Below are 13212 nucleotides of genomic sequence, written 5' to 3' on the forward strand. Positions count from 1 at the left end.
CTGAAATGCATCCCCCTGGGGAACCAATTCCTACTCCTGCTCGGGAACAGAACCTCGCAGCCTTCTTGTTTTCTCGCGTTGCAAAATGATCAACATCCAGAACAGCCCAGAGGGTTAAAAGCGGTTCCAGGAAGGTGGCCTTACGGACCACTTGTGGGAGAGGGGTGCCAGCCCTGCCAAATCTGTTGTCTTCCGTGCTTAAATTCCTTGGGATGAGGATAGCATGAACGGGAGCACGGAGCTTCACTGCCGTATCCCATGCAAGGGTAGCTTCCTGAAATAAACCTCTGGACCCTGTAACTCCTTGCTTGTTTAAATAAAACATCGTCACTGTATTGTTCATCTGGACAAGAATGGATTGGTCCTGAAGGACATCTGAAAAGCAACGAAGGGCCTAATGAACTGCAGTGCTCGCCGTTCTAAAATGTCAATGTGCAGCAGCTTCTCATCTTCTGACCAAGTACTCCTGGCTGACAATCCTTCACAGTGGGCACCCCAGCCCAAGAGCAAAGCCAGTTTGGTGTCGTGGTTAAGTCAAGGTAAAGGTTCACTTGCTCGAAAGCCAGTCGAGTCCGACTCTAGGGTTGCGGTGCTCATCTCCATTTCAAAGCCGAAGAGCCAGCGCTGTCCGAAGATGTTTCCGTGGCCATGTGGCCGGCAAGACTAAACACCAAGGCGCACAGAACGCTGTTCCCTTCCCACTGAAGTGGTACCTATTTATCTACTTGCAACGTCTTGCTTTCAAACTGATAGGTTGGCAGGAGCTCTGGGAGAACCGGGTTTGATTCCCCACTCCTCCACTTGCACCTGCTGGATGACCTTGGGCAAGCCATAGTTCTGTCAGAGCTGTCCTTGAAAAAGAGCCGTTTCTGTCAGAGCTCTCTCAGCCCCACCTACCTCACAGGGTGTCTGCTGTGGGGAGGGGGAGGGAAAGGAGTTTGTAAGCCGCTCTGAGACTCCTTCGGGTAGTGAAGGGTGGGGTATAAATCCAATCTCCTCTTCTTCTTCAAAGCGTCCCTAGTAAGGAATACCTCATGTTCAGAAACTCTGTATGGAATCCCCCGGGGATAAATTCTCCATAGAAGACCACCACAGTAATGAATGAATGACAGGTCTGAGAACAGAGAATCTGTGCCATAAGGCAGGAACCCCAGCTGTATAACAAAGCAGAAACCAGAGCTGCAGGAGTCGCACATGTAACCTAGCCACAGGCAGGACTGCGGTGGTATATCCCAAAAGGCGCAGAATTTCCCGAACCGATTGGAACTGGTGAGATCTTAACTGTCTTACCAAGCCCAACGCAGCCTGTACCCTTTTGGAAGGTAAAAAAACCCCCTTCCCCACTAGGGAATCTAGCATAGCTCCGATATATTGTACCCTCTGAGATTTATTTATTTATTTATTTATTATTATTTATATTTCTATCCCGCCCTCCCCGTAGGCTCAGATGGAACGAACTGTGATTTGCCCCAATTTACCAGGAGTCCTAGTCTTTGCCAGGTCTCCGGCAATGTTCCCTCTAAGCTGTGGAGTCTTGTGAGCAAAAATTCTATTTTGTAAGTTACTGGCATTAAAGCCGTGAGCCAGCGATTTGGCTATTGCATAAATTAGTTTGCTCCGGAGCCATCCTTCCTGAGCTAAGACGAAAATGTGTGAGCTGGAGGCTAAAAAACTGTGAGCTAGCTCACGCTAACTCAGCTTAGAGGGATCACTGGCCTCCGGGACACACGTGCAACGACTCAACCATTGGTCCTTGGAATCCACCACCAATAACCAATCGTCTAACTAAAGGAATATAAGGCAACCCAACATACAAAGGTAAGCAATAGCTGGGGCTAAACACTTAGAGAATCCCCTGGGCACGGTGGCTAGACAGAGGGTAGAACAGCATACCGAAAAATTTGCTCCCCACATGAAAAGTGCAAGAACCTTGTGACGTGGAGGGTGGACTGAAACATGGAAATAAGCATCCTTCAAATCAATAACGATGAACCCAACAGTCACATTTTAACAGTTGTAAAATCGAAGGAATGGACACCGTACGGAACTCTGAAACACTGAAGAAAAAGGTCTAATCTCCCGAGGTCTGAAATGGGTCCAACTCCCCCATCTTTCTTATCTACTAGGAACATAACAAGAGAAGAAACCCTCCCCGATGCCTGAGACACCGGAACCTCCTCTATGGTGCCCTTGCCAATTAAGGAGGCCAAAGCCTCGGCAAGACCCAAAGCTGCTTAGCTGGATCCCCTTAAAGGTGAAGAGCAAGGGAGAATAGACTTAAATTCTAATCTGTCACTGAAATCTAACTATGGACAAAACCCAATCGTCAAAAGTAATAGCTTCCCGGGCTGTAGCACACTGAGCCAGCCCGTCCCCAAACTTAACAGCGGCTGGCAACGAGCCTAGTCAGAAGGATAACTTTTGGATGAAGTTGCCTCTCTGGAAGAGGGCAGTTGCTGATTTGACCGAGGTCGAATGGAACCCTTACGCCTCTGGTCACCTTGTTGTGGGGTAAGTGGCTTAGGGGTATGATACGGAGACCCGGAGGGGCCAGAAAAGCGGTGGTCCCTTTCAGGGCTATTTTTGGGCAGGAACGCACAGGAACGGAGTTCCGGCTGGCTCCCGAGCTGGCCACGCCCAGCAGGAACTCATTAGCATCATAGGCCACACCCAACAGCAGAAACCCATTAGGATTGGCTACATTAGGGGTGTGGCCTAACATGCAAAGGAGTTCCTGCTACAAAAAAAAGCCCTGGGTTTTGTCAACAAACAAGGTAAAGAGAATAAGAAGGGAAAGGTGGGTGTGGCTGGGTGACCACACTTCTGGTAACATGGGGGTGTGGCCTAATGTGCTAATGAGCGGTGCAGTCAGGGGTGTGGCCTAATATGCTAATGGGTTTTGCTGTTGGGTGTGGCCTATTATGCTAATAAGTTCCTGCTGGGCTTTTTCTACAAAAAGAGCCCTGGTCCCTTTGATACAGATGCCAGGGCTGTCTCATGAAGGACCGCTGCTTAAATTGGGGCGTAGATGAATGTGAGGCTCCGGGGGGCTTGGCTGTCTGCTTGTTCTTTATCAGCAAAAGCATCTCAGTTCTGGTCACCACACCTCAAAGAGGATATTATAGCTCTGGAAAAAGTGCAGAAAAGGGCAACTCGAATGATAAAAAGGGTTGGAACACTCTCCCTACGAAGAAAGGTTAAAGCGCTTGGGGCTCTTTAGCTTGGAGAAACGCCGGCTGAGGGGGGACATGATCGAGGTTTATAAGATTACGCATGGGATAGAGCAGCTAGAGAAAGTCCATTTCTCCCTTTTTTACAATACAAGAACTCATGGGCAGTTGGGTTAGAACAGATAAAAGGAAGTCCTTCTTCGCCCAAAGAGTGATGAACACATGGAATTCATGGCCACAGGAAGTGGTGGTGGCTACAAGCATGGACGGCTTCAAGAGGGAATTAAATAAGCATATGGAGCAGAGGTCCATCAGTGGTTATTAGCCACAAGCCCCACTGCTGGACCTCCTGATGCCACCTGGTATTTTTGGCCACTGTGTGACAGACAGAGTGTTGGACTGGATGGGCCACTGGCCTGATCCAACATTAGCTTCTCTTATGTTCTTATAGGAACTCTTGGTCTGGGGCAAGTGATGCTCCGTATTCTTGGTGCTTGGGGGGGGGGGGACAGTGGGAGGGCTTCTAGTGTCCTCGCCCCACTGCTGGACCTCCTGATAGCACCTGGTATTTTTTGCCACTGTGTGACAGAGAGTTGGACTGGATGGGCCATTGGCCTGATCCAACCTTGGCTTCTCTTATGTTCTTATGTTATCTCATCCGTCTTGGAAGGGAGGAGATTGGAATCTTCTAAAGGTAAGCCCTCAAATTTAAGCCTGGTCTCCATACGCAAGGCCGTTGATCTTAACCAAATGTAGTTCCTGAGTACGATGGAGCTCGCCATAGTCCGCGCACCCGAATCTGCAGAATGCTGTCCCGCATTAATTTGCTGCTTCGAAAGTTTATTGGCCTTCATATGCGGAACTTTAGCGAGGGGGGGCGCTTATCTTCCAGCAGGAGTTCCAGGAACAGAAGAATCCTCTCCCATAAGAAGAGGTGATAACCAGCCATAATGGTTTCATAGTCAGCAATTTTGAAACCAAAAGCTGCTGAAGAGTATAACTTTCAACCCAGGACACCCAGTTTTCTCCCTCCCTTACCAGTGAGAGCGAACCGGAAGGCCGGACAGGCCCTTCGGCTGCATCTTCTCTAACCAAGGAGGATGGCAGAAAATAAGTTGTCAGATAGTTAAATGGCTCCTTCTTAGTCTTATAAAAATGTCCTACCTTTCTGAAGGTAGACTGGAGATATGCAGGTTTTTGCCACAGTTCCTGTGTAAGGTCCTCTAGGCCCTCCAGCACCGGGAAAGCAATAATCCTGGGAGACTCTGAATAGAGGCAACTCAGAATCATATCTTTGGGTTTGTGCTCCAAGGTAATGATTGTATCTTGAGAGACTGGGCCATACAATCCAGCTGTTCTCCAAACATTCGGAGGCCCTCCGTGGGAGACACCGGAGATGGCTCACCTACCCTCTCGTCTTGGCTCGGATACGATGTGTCGGATCTGTCGAATTCCATAGCTGTTTCTTCTCCTCTCACTGCCGGAATAGGACAACCCAGCCTGCACGAGATGGTCGTGAAGGCGGATACGACGACACCCCAAGGAGGGTAATGATACAAACTTGCATCCCCAGGGCTTGCAGATTTGTCACCCCATTGCCAACCTAGCAGTTCGAAAGCAAGAAATTGCAAGTAGATAAATAGGTACCGCTTCAGTGGGAAGGTAACAGCGTTCCGTGCGCCTTGGTGTTTAGTCATGCCGGCCACATGACCACGGAAACGTCTTCGGACAGCGCTGGCTCTTCGGCTTTGAAATGGAGATGAGCACCGCAACCCTAGAGTCGGATTCGACTGGCTTTCGAGCAAGGGAACCTTTACCTTTACCTTCTCCAAATATTCCAGAGACATCATGTAGGGATGTAAGGGAGACCATGGAACCATGGCCCTTTGTTCCGGATCAGACTCACACACAGCTGAGCCATATGGTAAGCCAGTATTCCCGCCCGCATCAGAGACAGAGACAGGTGGAGATCTCAGACCCGGAGATGGGCTCCTGGGCTGTTCCAGTAAGGCTGACATTGGCTCAGGAGTGCAGATGGGAGAATTCCGCTGTGGAGCCAATTTACACTTTCCCTTTGACTTGTCCTTAGCATTCTTAGTTGGAGGTTCAGAAGAGGCGTGATGAGCCCGAGGGGAGTGCAACCGAGACTGGATCCGCTGAGATACGGATATAGGAGGTGGAGTCAAATGCATCAATTCCGAAGACGCGGAATTGGGAGCTTTCTCCGGGGCCAACTTGGATGCAGGCTCTGAGGCTTTAAGGGCTTTCTCCCACAAGGTTGCCTTAAGTGTCAAAGCCCTAGCCCCCCAAGCTTTAGGGGTGAAGCACTGGCAGGCCTTACATGTGCCTTCACCCAAACAGAACAGGCAAAGGTCATGTGCGTCAGTTTGGGTCATCTTCGCTCCACATCAGGAGCACTTAACATAAGAACATAGGAACATAAGAGACGCCAGTGCTGGATCAGGCCAAAGGCCCATCCAGTCCAACACTCTGTGTCACACAGTGGCCAGAAATACCAGGTGCCCTCAGGAGGTCCAGCAGTGGGGCCAGGACACTGGAAGCCCTCTCACTGTTGCCCCCCCCCCAAGCACCAAGAAGACAGAGCATCACTTGCCCCAGAGCCCCTATCTATACCTTGTGGCTAATAGCCACTGATGGACCTCTGCTCCATATGCTTATCTAATTCCCTTTTGAAGCCGTCCATGCTTGTAGCCGCCGCCACTTCCTGTGGCAGTGAAAAGGGCTTGAAAAGGGCTTCTTGAAAAGGGCTTTTTGAGTGCTATGGAACAGACTCAGAAGCCGACGTAGCTTAGACGAATCTGGACAAAATACTCTCAGCTGTAGCCTTCGGAGGCCAAAGACGAACTGAGAATAAGGGGGTGCCCGCTGCACGGGAGCCTGTGGTCCTGGGGCAGGAACAAACTTCTGACTCTGGTGTGCAGCACCCCCTGGAGGCTTTTAGCTGTAAAGACCTATCCAATGACAGGCCTGCTCATGCCCGGTCCCCATGTGGGACTGCACAGAAGTTCGATGATGAACAAATTCTTCTAAGCTCCGAGACGCCCCTGGACTTCTCTTTTCCTTCTGCAGCTGGAACCCTCTAGAAAGCTGTGCAGAAGAGAACCTGGGAATATCCCGCACTGACTGCACCCAACATTTCCGCTCTGTTACCAGGCGAGAGACTGACAGAAAGTATGCGCTGGTGGGTAACAACCGAAGAACACACTGCAGAATAGCCCCAGTGGGAACGCCCAATGCCACTCACAGCTATTGTTCATGTGAAGGCAGTAGGGGTCTCCAATGTGGTACCCACGGTGCCCGCCAACATCTTTCCTGGTGCCTGCCCTGTGGGCTAGGCCAGGTTGGGCTTTTGCCCAGTGAGGCTTCGGTTTAGGCACTGGAGATTTAATTGGCTGTGCAGATTCTTAAAAGCACTGCTTTGGCAGCAGCTGCCACCACAGCGCAAGTAGCTTCCTTATGGCGGCCATTTTGTGGCTATCTCCACCTCCCGTGGCCGCCATTTTGTACCCGCGTCCACCACACTGTCTTAGTATTCCAAAGGTGGCAACACACTGAAAAAGGTTGGGGACCCCTGGGTGAGAGTCAGCTCAAGTACAAGCTAGTTGGGGGTACTCACACTTGCGCGGCTCCAGGGTCTTGTTAGGACACGCCAGGTGCTGGCTGGGAGGGTTCTGCGTTCTCTGCAGGCAGGCCAACATGGCTGAACAGGCTGGGAGGGGGGTTCAGGTGCTGTCACTCCAGAATGCGCTGCAAGAAACCCAAAAGAGAGGAGAATCTTCGGTCAGCAAAAGAGGAGAAAATTGAGAGTGACACGGCCATTGGCCAATTACACAGGGAAGAGGAAGCCAGGAAGGGTTGACGCCTTAATGTTTCTGTTTCAGTGGGGTCCCAAACAGGCTTCCAGGTATACCCAGGGCAGGGGTGCATGTGATGGAAACGTATGAACACAATGGGTAGCAGCTTCAGTGCACACCTCAAGAAGACCATCAGGAAGCTTGAAAACAATGCTAAATGTCCATATGCAACACTACTACAATACATTTGACAGCTATAACAATTATACAGTGTATAAAAAGTCCACAAATAGTAATAGGGTGTGTTGTTATGCCAATAAAGGTTATTGGAATTGGAATTGGAATACGGTGTGTAGGAGGTCCAAAGCCAGTTAACACGGATGACGTGTTGTTTCATGGGGACTTCTTCTGAACAGGACCATACAAGCAATGTCGTGTCTGGCTTGCTCATTCTGAGTATATCATGCATAGATACAACAATTTGTGAAATATCCTTGAAGAAATTGCTGCTAAATTAATCCATTTGATAATGTAAGAGGAATAAGACACCATCTCCTACACCCTGTACTACTGTTTGTGGACTTTTTATACACTGTATATTTATTTATTTATTTATTGTCAGATTTATACCCCGCCCTCCCCGCAAAGCAGGCTCAGGGCGGCTTCCAATGACATAAATACATGATAAAAACATACATAATACAAATTAAAACATAACAGTTAAAATTAATACATTACAAAGTGCTGGCGGCAGTTGAAATTCAATAATTGTTATAGCTGTCAAATATATTGTAGTAGTGTTACATATGGACCTTTAGCATTGTTTTCCAGCTTCCTGTTGGTCTTCTTGAGTTGTGATGGAAATGTGGCACAGAATGCAGCACTGGGTGCAGAATTTAGTTTCGGGAGAATGAACGCTTTCAAATCAGAAATCATGTTTCTAAGCTTCATCGCCACTGGAGATTTGCTGCATTTGAGTCCAGCAGGATTTGAGGGGTATCTAGCTCCTCTAGTGCAGACCAAGGCAGCTACCCTCTGAAACTATCTTCACTGAAGTTGTTGGCAGTTCATGCTAAGATGCTGAAATCAAAGAGGTTGCAGATCGAAAGGTTACAGCAGCAGGAAGACAGATTCAGGCAGGTCGCCATGTTGGTCGAAGCAACAAAGTTTGAGTCCAGTGGCACCTTTAAGACCCACAACCTTTTATTCTGGGTATAAGCATGCACACAAATTAAACTTTGTTGGTCTTAAAGGTGCCACTGGACTCAAACTTTGTCCTTCAGCGGCAGGAAGAGACAGAGATTCCGTGCCCTTCCCAGGACTAACAGGACAAAATTAACTATGCAAAACAAAAGAAATTACACATCATTGGCAGTGTTCCCTCTCAGCTGGAGTTAGTGTGAGCTAGCTCACAGATTTTTAGCCTCCGGCTCACACATTTTTTAAAGATTTGTTTATTTTTGTCAGAAATAATAATAATAATATTATAATAATAATACTTTCTATTTATTAATTGCTTTCCCCAGTGGGCTCAAAGTGATGTACAGTTACTCAATATAGACAGCTAACAACATCAACACAGAATTAAACTTAATATACAGACGTTTCTTCACTTATATTTCAGCCTGCACAAACTAATATACACCAACATATTTCCAATAGGAATACATACAAAGAAAAAGGAATTTGGTATAATAGCAAAGATATATGTATATCTAAAGAGAGTTTTAACAAAAACCAATTTGACCGTATAGCATTATTTTGTATTTGGCTTCAGTAATGGTTTCCCAGTCATATTTATCAAGTGTTATTTTTTCTAGTATAGGGTACCATTTACCCAAAGGATTATATATCTCACATTCATTCTGGTCATTGGTATTATAGATGGAAATTGTTTCCAATAGAAAAAAATCCCATAGTTTGTTAAGCCATTGGTTGATGCTAGGAGGGTGGCTGTCTTTCCAGCTTTTAGCTATTGTAACGGCTCACACATTTTTTTCTTAGCTCAGGAAGGATGGCTCCAGAGCAAACTAATTTATGGCATAGCCAAATCGCTCGCTCACAACTTTAATGCCAGGAGCCTCACAAAGTAGAATTTTTGCTCACAAGACTCCACAGCTTAGAGGGAGCATTGGCCAAAGTGAACCCTGCCCCTTTTAAAAAATACATAAACATATAAATCCAAATATATAAATCAAATAAATAAATTTAATTTTTTTTTGAAATTCTACTGCTTTTATTGTGGAGCTCTGAGTTTTAGCTGAAGTCAGGATGAAAGCCACACAGCAGAACTGTCCTATGCAACTGGGGTCCACAAGGAATGCGGGGTCAAGGGGACTCTCCCCCCAGTCGGTCTCTTCAAGCCCCTGAAATCTTATTTATTTATTAGATTTTTTTAGCCGCTGCTCACCCAAAGGGTCTCATGGCGACTTACAATGTTAAAACCAATAAGGTAAAATCATAAAAACAAATAATATAAAATATTAACTTTAAAATATTAAACTATTAAAATACATGGCTATCACCATACCACTAATAAAAACAGCCCAAACATTAGAGGTTACCCTCCAAAGGCCAACCTAAACCATTCAGCCTTGCACGCCCTGCGGAAACTAAGCAAGTCCGGCAGGCACGGGTGTCATCTGAGAGTATGTTCCACAGGGTAGAGGGGGCCACAACTGAGAACGCCTTTCCTCTGGTGACAGGGAAGTAGTATCTTCAGCAGGCCAATTCCCCCACCACCCTTGCAATTCTCAGCTGCTCTCCGCACTCCACGCCTCTTAAAGCATACTTAATCTTCACCAGGCCATTTTCTGTAAACCTGGAGAATCCGCCAAGTAGATAGAACCCTTGCCCTTTCTTCCTCTGCGGGCCGCATGTTTTGCTGCATTTGTGGTTAGCATGAGCTAGTAGAAAAAACCCGAACATTTGGAGGGGGGGTTTCGGCATTCAGTATTCAGCAGCTGAATCAGCTGAGGCAATCTGATTCGGTATGCCGAATACCTGAAAAATGCCGAAAATGCTTTTTTCGGGTTTTCCCCCCAGTTTGGCTTTACCAAATGCACACCCCTAGTCATATACTCCCAATAGCTAGCCCCAACCAGCAGTCCAGCTGCAGTGTTTTGCAGCAGCTGCAGCCTCTGAACACTCTTCAAGGGTAGCCCCAAGTAGAATACATTGTGGTAGTCTAGATTAACCAAGGCATGGATCCATGTGGCTAGTTCTGACTGACCCAGGAACAGACGTAGCTGGTGCACCAGCCGCTGGACAAAAGCACTTGGAGCCACCACCACAGCCACCTGATTGTCTACGGTGACCGCTGCATTCAGCAGCATTCCCAATCCGTAAACCTGGCATTTCAAGGCGAGTAGAACCTCATCCAAGACTGCAGAGATACTTTGGCAGACTACTCTTGGTTTGCAAAAATCAATGAGTGCATGCAAAAGAAGGCACTCTGCACATGCCTGGATATGCACTCATCTTTCTCCTTTCTGCACACAATTCCAGGGTTCAGTGACTTCCCATCAAAGCAATTTAGGTCATGAACAAGACATCACCCATTTAAAACCCATCTTTCTAATTCATGTATTTTCTGACACTGGAAGACATACTAACTGGTTGCCATAGCAATGGAAACACATGGGTTTGCAGAGAAACACAGCCCTTAAACTACTCCCAAGCCCAACCTTTGGTCTTACAACTTTCAAGCTGCAAAAACCGTATCTGCATAGAAACACGGCATGAGGACACGAAGGATTTTTTTTGTTTGGTTCTTTTCTGTGCATGTCTGAAGGGCCCTAAGCGAGATCACTCACGCAAAAGCCCAGACATTTCCAGAAAGGGGGGGCGGGGCTGTGGTTGACACGGAAAGTAAATATCCATGAGCGAATTTAAATAGTCACAATTTGCATAATCAGCACATGCAACAAAATGTCATACGGATAATGCGTGACCTCAAATGTCATCCTCCCCCCGTTCCCGGATTGTTCTTTTATGTAGAAAAACAGACCAGCCCAGTGTATTGGGGGTGGGGGTGGGGATGATTCAATTTTAGAGGGAGGAAAGGTTTTAATATGCATGTTTAAAGTGCATTCAGCTATCAATATAAAGCAAGTTATTTTCGAGGGCATTTAATATAATGGGCTTCTTTAAAATACACACAGACCTGATTTAAATTCACTTTTGCTTGTATCACTTCACTGATCTTACCCACAGTGACATCACCTTGAGGATTCGGGACTCAGTTGATTTGCATGTTCACAATAATCCCACCTGGAGCGTCAAGAATGCTGATTTTAGGACTGGGGGAGGGGCGTGCGCACACGCCTCAATGTGCCCTCATGCAGAACCTAAAACTGCATGAAGAAAAGTAGCACATCACTGACAGGATTAAGGCTGGACACTTCCTTCCTGAGAGGCTAGTTTTCTAAACATTACAGATGGGGGTTTTTTTTAATGCTTATGAGACGGGAATTTTTTTGTCTGCCTGAACCATAAAATCCAAGCAGTGACCCCCATCACAATCAAGTAGGCAGCTACCTGCTTCCTCGTCCTTGTTGCTTCTGCCCAAAACCATTTAGGTCAGTGGAACGGCCCAATCCAAACAGGGCTATACCACGCGATCACGTGGGCTGGCTCAAACAGAGTCTTTTAACAGATCCCCGCGTGATTTCAGCAACATTTCTGACTTCTCCCTGCTTATCCGTACATCACATGTAAGACCAGGCCTCTGAGCAAATCATTTCCTGGAACTGCAAACCATCAATACTGCTGCAGAGAGAACAGCCTGAAAAGAGGGGGGGGGTGGATTTCTCCCCACCCCCTTAATCCAATCCAATCCAAGAGAACAATTTTACTCCGTCTTTCTGCGTGATGCCTCTGAGGATGCCAGTCACGGCTACTGGCGAAACGTCAGGTCCTACAATGCCAAGACCACGGCCAGGCAGTCCAGGAAATCTGCAACAGCTAATGAACTCTGGTCGTGGAAGCCTTCGATAACATGTTAGTTTTAAACATGACTACTCAGAATCCTACTGAGACCTATTCCGTGGGGCTTATTCTCAGTAAAGCGTTTGTAGTATTGCCTTAAAAGTGACTCTCAAACTACCCAGCTTAAACCTTTTTTGAGATAATAATTAGAAGCACTTTCCAGAGAAGGATTGCAGGTGGGAGGGGATGAGAAGCCTTATCAGCGGCAGATGCAAGACGGCAGCCCCCCCCCCAACAGTGATCAACAGCCATCCGTCTAATAAATCATTCTGAATACGCCAACTGCAGCAGGTGGGCTTATCCAGCACAAGGTGCCAAATGTCCCCAGACGTCATGACGCAGGGGGAAAGTAAAGTAAATCCTTCTCATCTCAAAAGCACAAAAGGAAAACAAAAACCCCAAACAGCCAAGAACCGGAAAGTCGGCTCAACGGGATTCCACACTCAGCACCTGGCCGGATTCGAGGAGCATGTTAGAGACCAACAAGATTTTCAGGGTATGAGACTTTGAGAGCCAACGCTTCCAGTTTGGTGTCGTGGTTAAGTGCGCAGACTCTAATCTGGGAGAACTGGGTTTGATTCCCCACTCCTCCACTTGCAGCTGCTGGGTGACCTTGGGTCAGTCACAAGTTCTTTCAGATCTGTTCTCGAAAAAGAGCAGTTTCTGTCAGAGCTCTCTCAGCCCCGCCTACCTCGCAGGGTGTCTGTCGTGGGGAGGGGAAGGGAAAGGAGATTGTGAGCCGCTCTGAGACTCCGAGTGAAGGGCGGGGTTTAAATCCAGTCTCTTCTTCCTTCTTCTCCTTCATCATCAGGTGCAAAGGGAGCGCGCTGGCTCTCAAAAGCTTCGGCCCACAAAATCTTGCTAGTCTTTAATGAGCTCCTGGGCTTGAGTCTGGCTGTTCCGCTGTGGAGCAACACGCCCACCCCTCTGAAACAATCATCCATCGGAATAACAAATAGGTCAATGTCACCAATCCGCAAAGCAGGGATAGGGAAAAACTGGGATGAAAACCACAGCTGCTTAAAAGAGATCAAAAACAGTATGAAAAATTGCACCCTGGGGGTATCTGGAATAAAGGCAACATCCTTATGATTCTGGGCGAAGGCCAAATGCCTTCTGCACCAAGACGGGGGCACTGAAAGGCTTGGCACGAAAGAAGAGAGGCAGTGGGCACAGCAGAAACCTGGTGGAAGAAGAAGAAGAAGAAGAAGAAGAAGAAGAAGAAGAAGAGGAGGAGG

The 13212-nt window shown here is 47.4% G+C and overlaps 1 protein-coding gene across 1 annotated transcript in view; it reads right to left on the reverse strand.

Annotated features, from left to right (window-relative positions):
• The window catches only part of FAM222A (family with sequence similarity 222 member A), a 72770-nt gene extending 65864 nt beyond the window's left edge, over positions 1 to 6906 (reverse strand). The window contains exon 1 of the mRNA XM_015413257.1: positions 6808 to 6906. Coding sequence (XP_015268743.1) covers positions 6808 to 6889 — 82 coding nt within the window. The 5' untranslated portion in view covers positions 6890 to 6906. The remainder of the gene's footprint in view (positions 1 to 6807) is intronic.
• Positions 6907 to 13212: the final 6306 nt, after the last annotated feature.

Source organism: Gekko japonicus, unplaced genomic scaffold (genome assembly GCF_001447785.1).
Source record: "Gekko japonicus isolate JY-2015 unplaced genomic scaffold, Gekko_japonicus_V1.1 scaffold10, whole genome shotgun sequence".
NCBI classification, from domain to species: Eukaryota; Metazoa; Chordata; class Lepidosauria; order Squamata; family Gekkonidae; genus Gekko; species Gekko japonicus.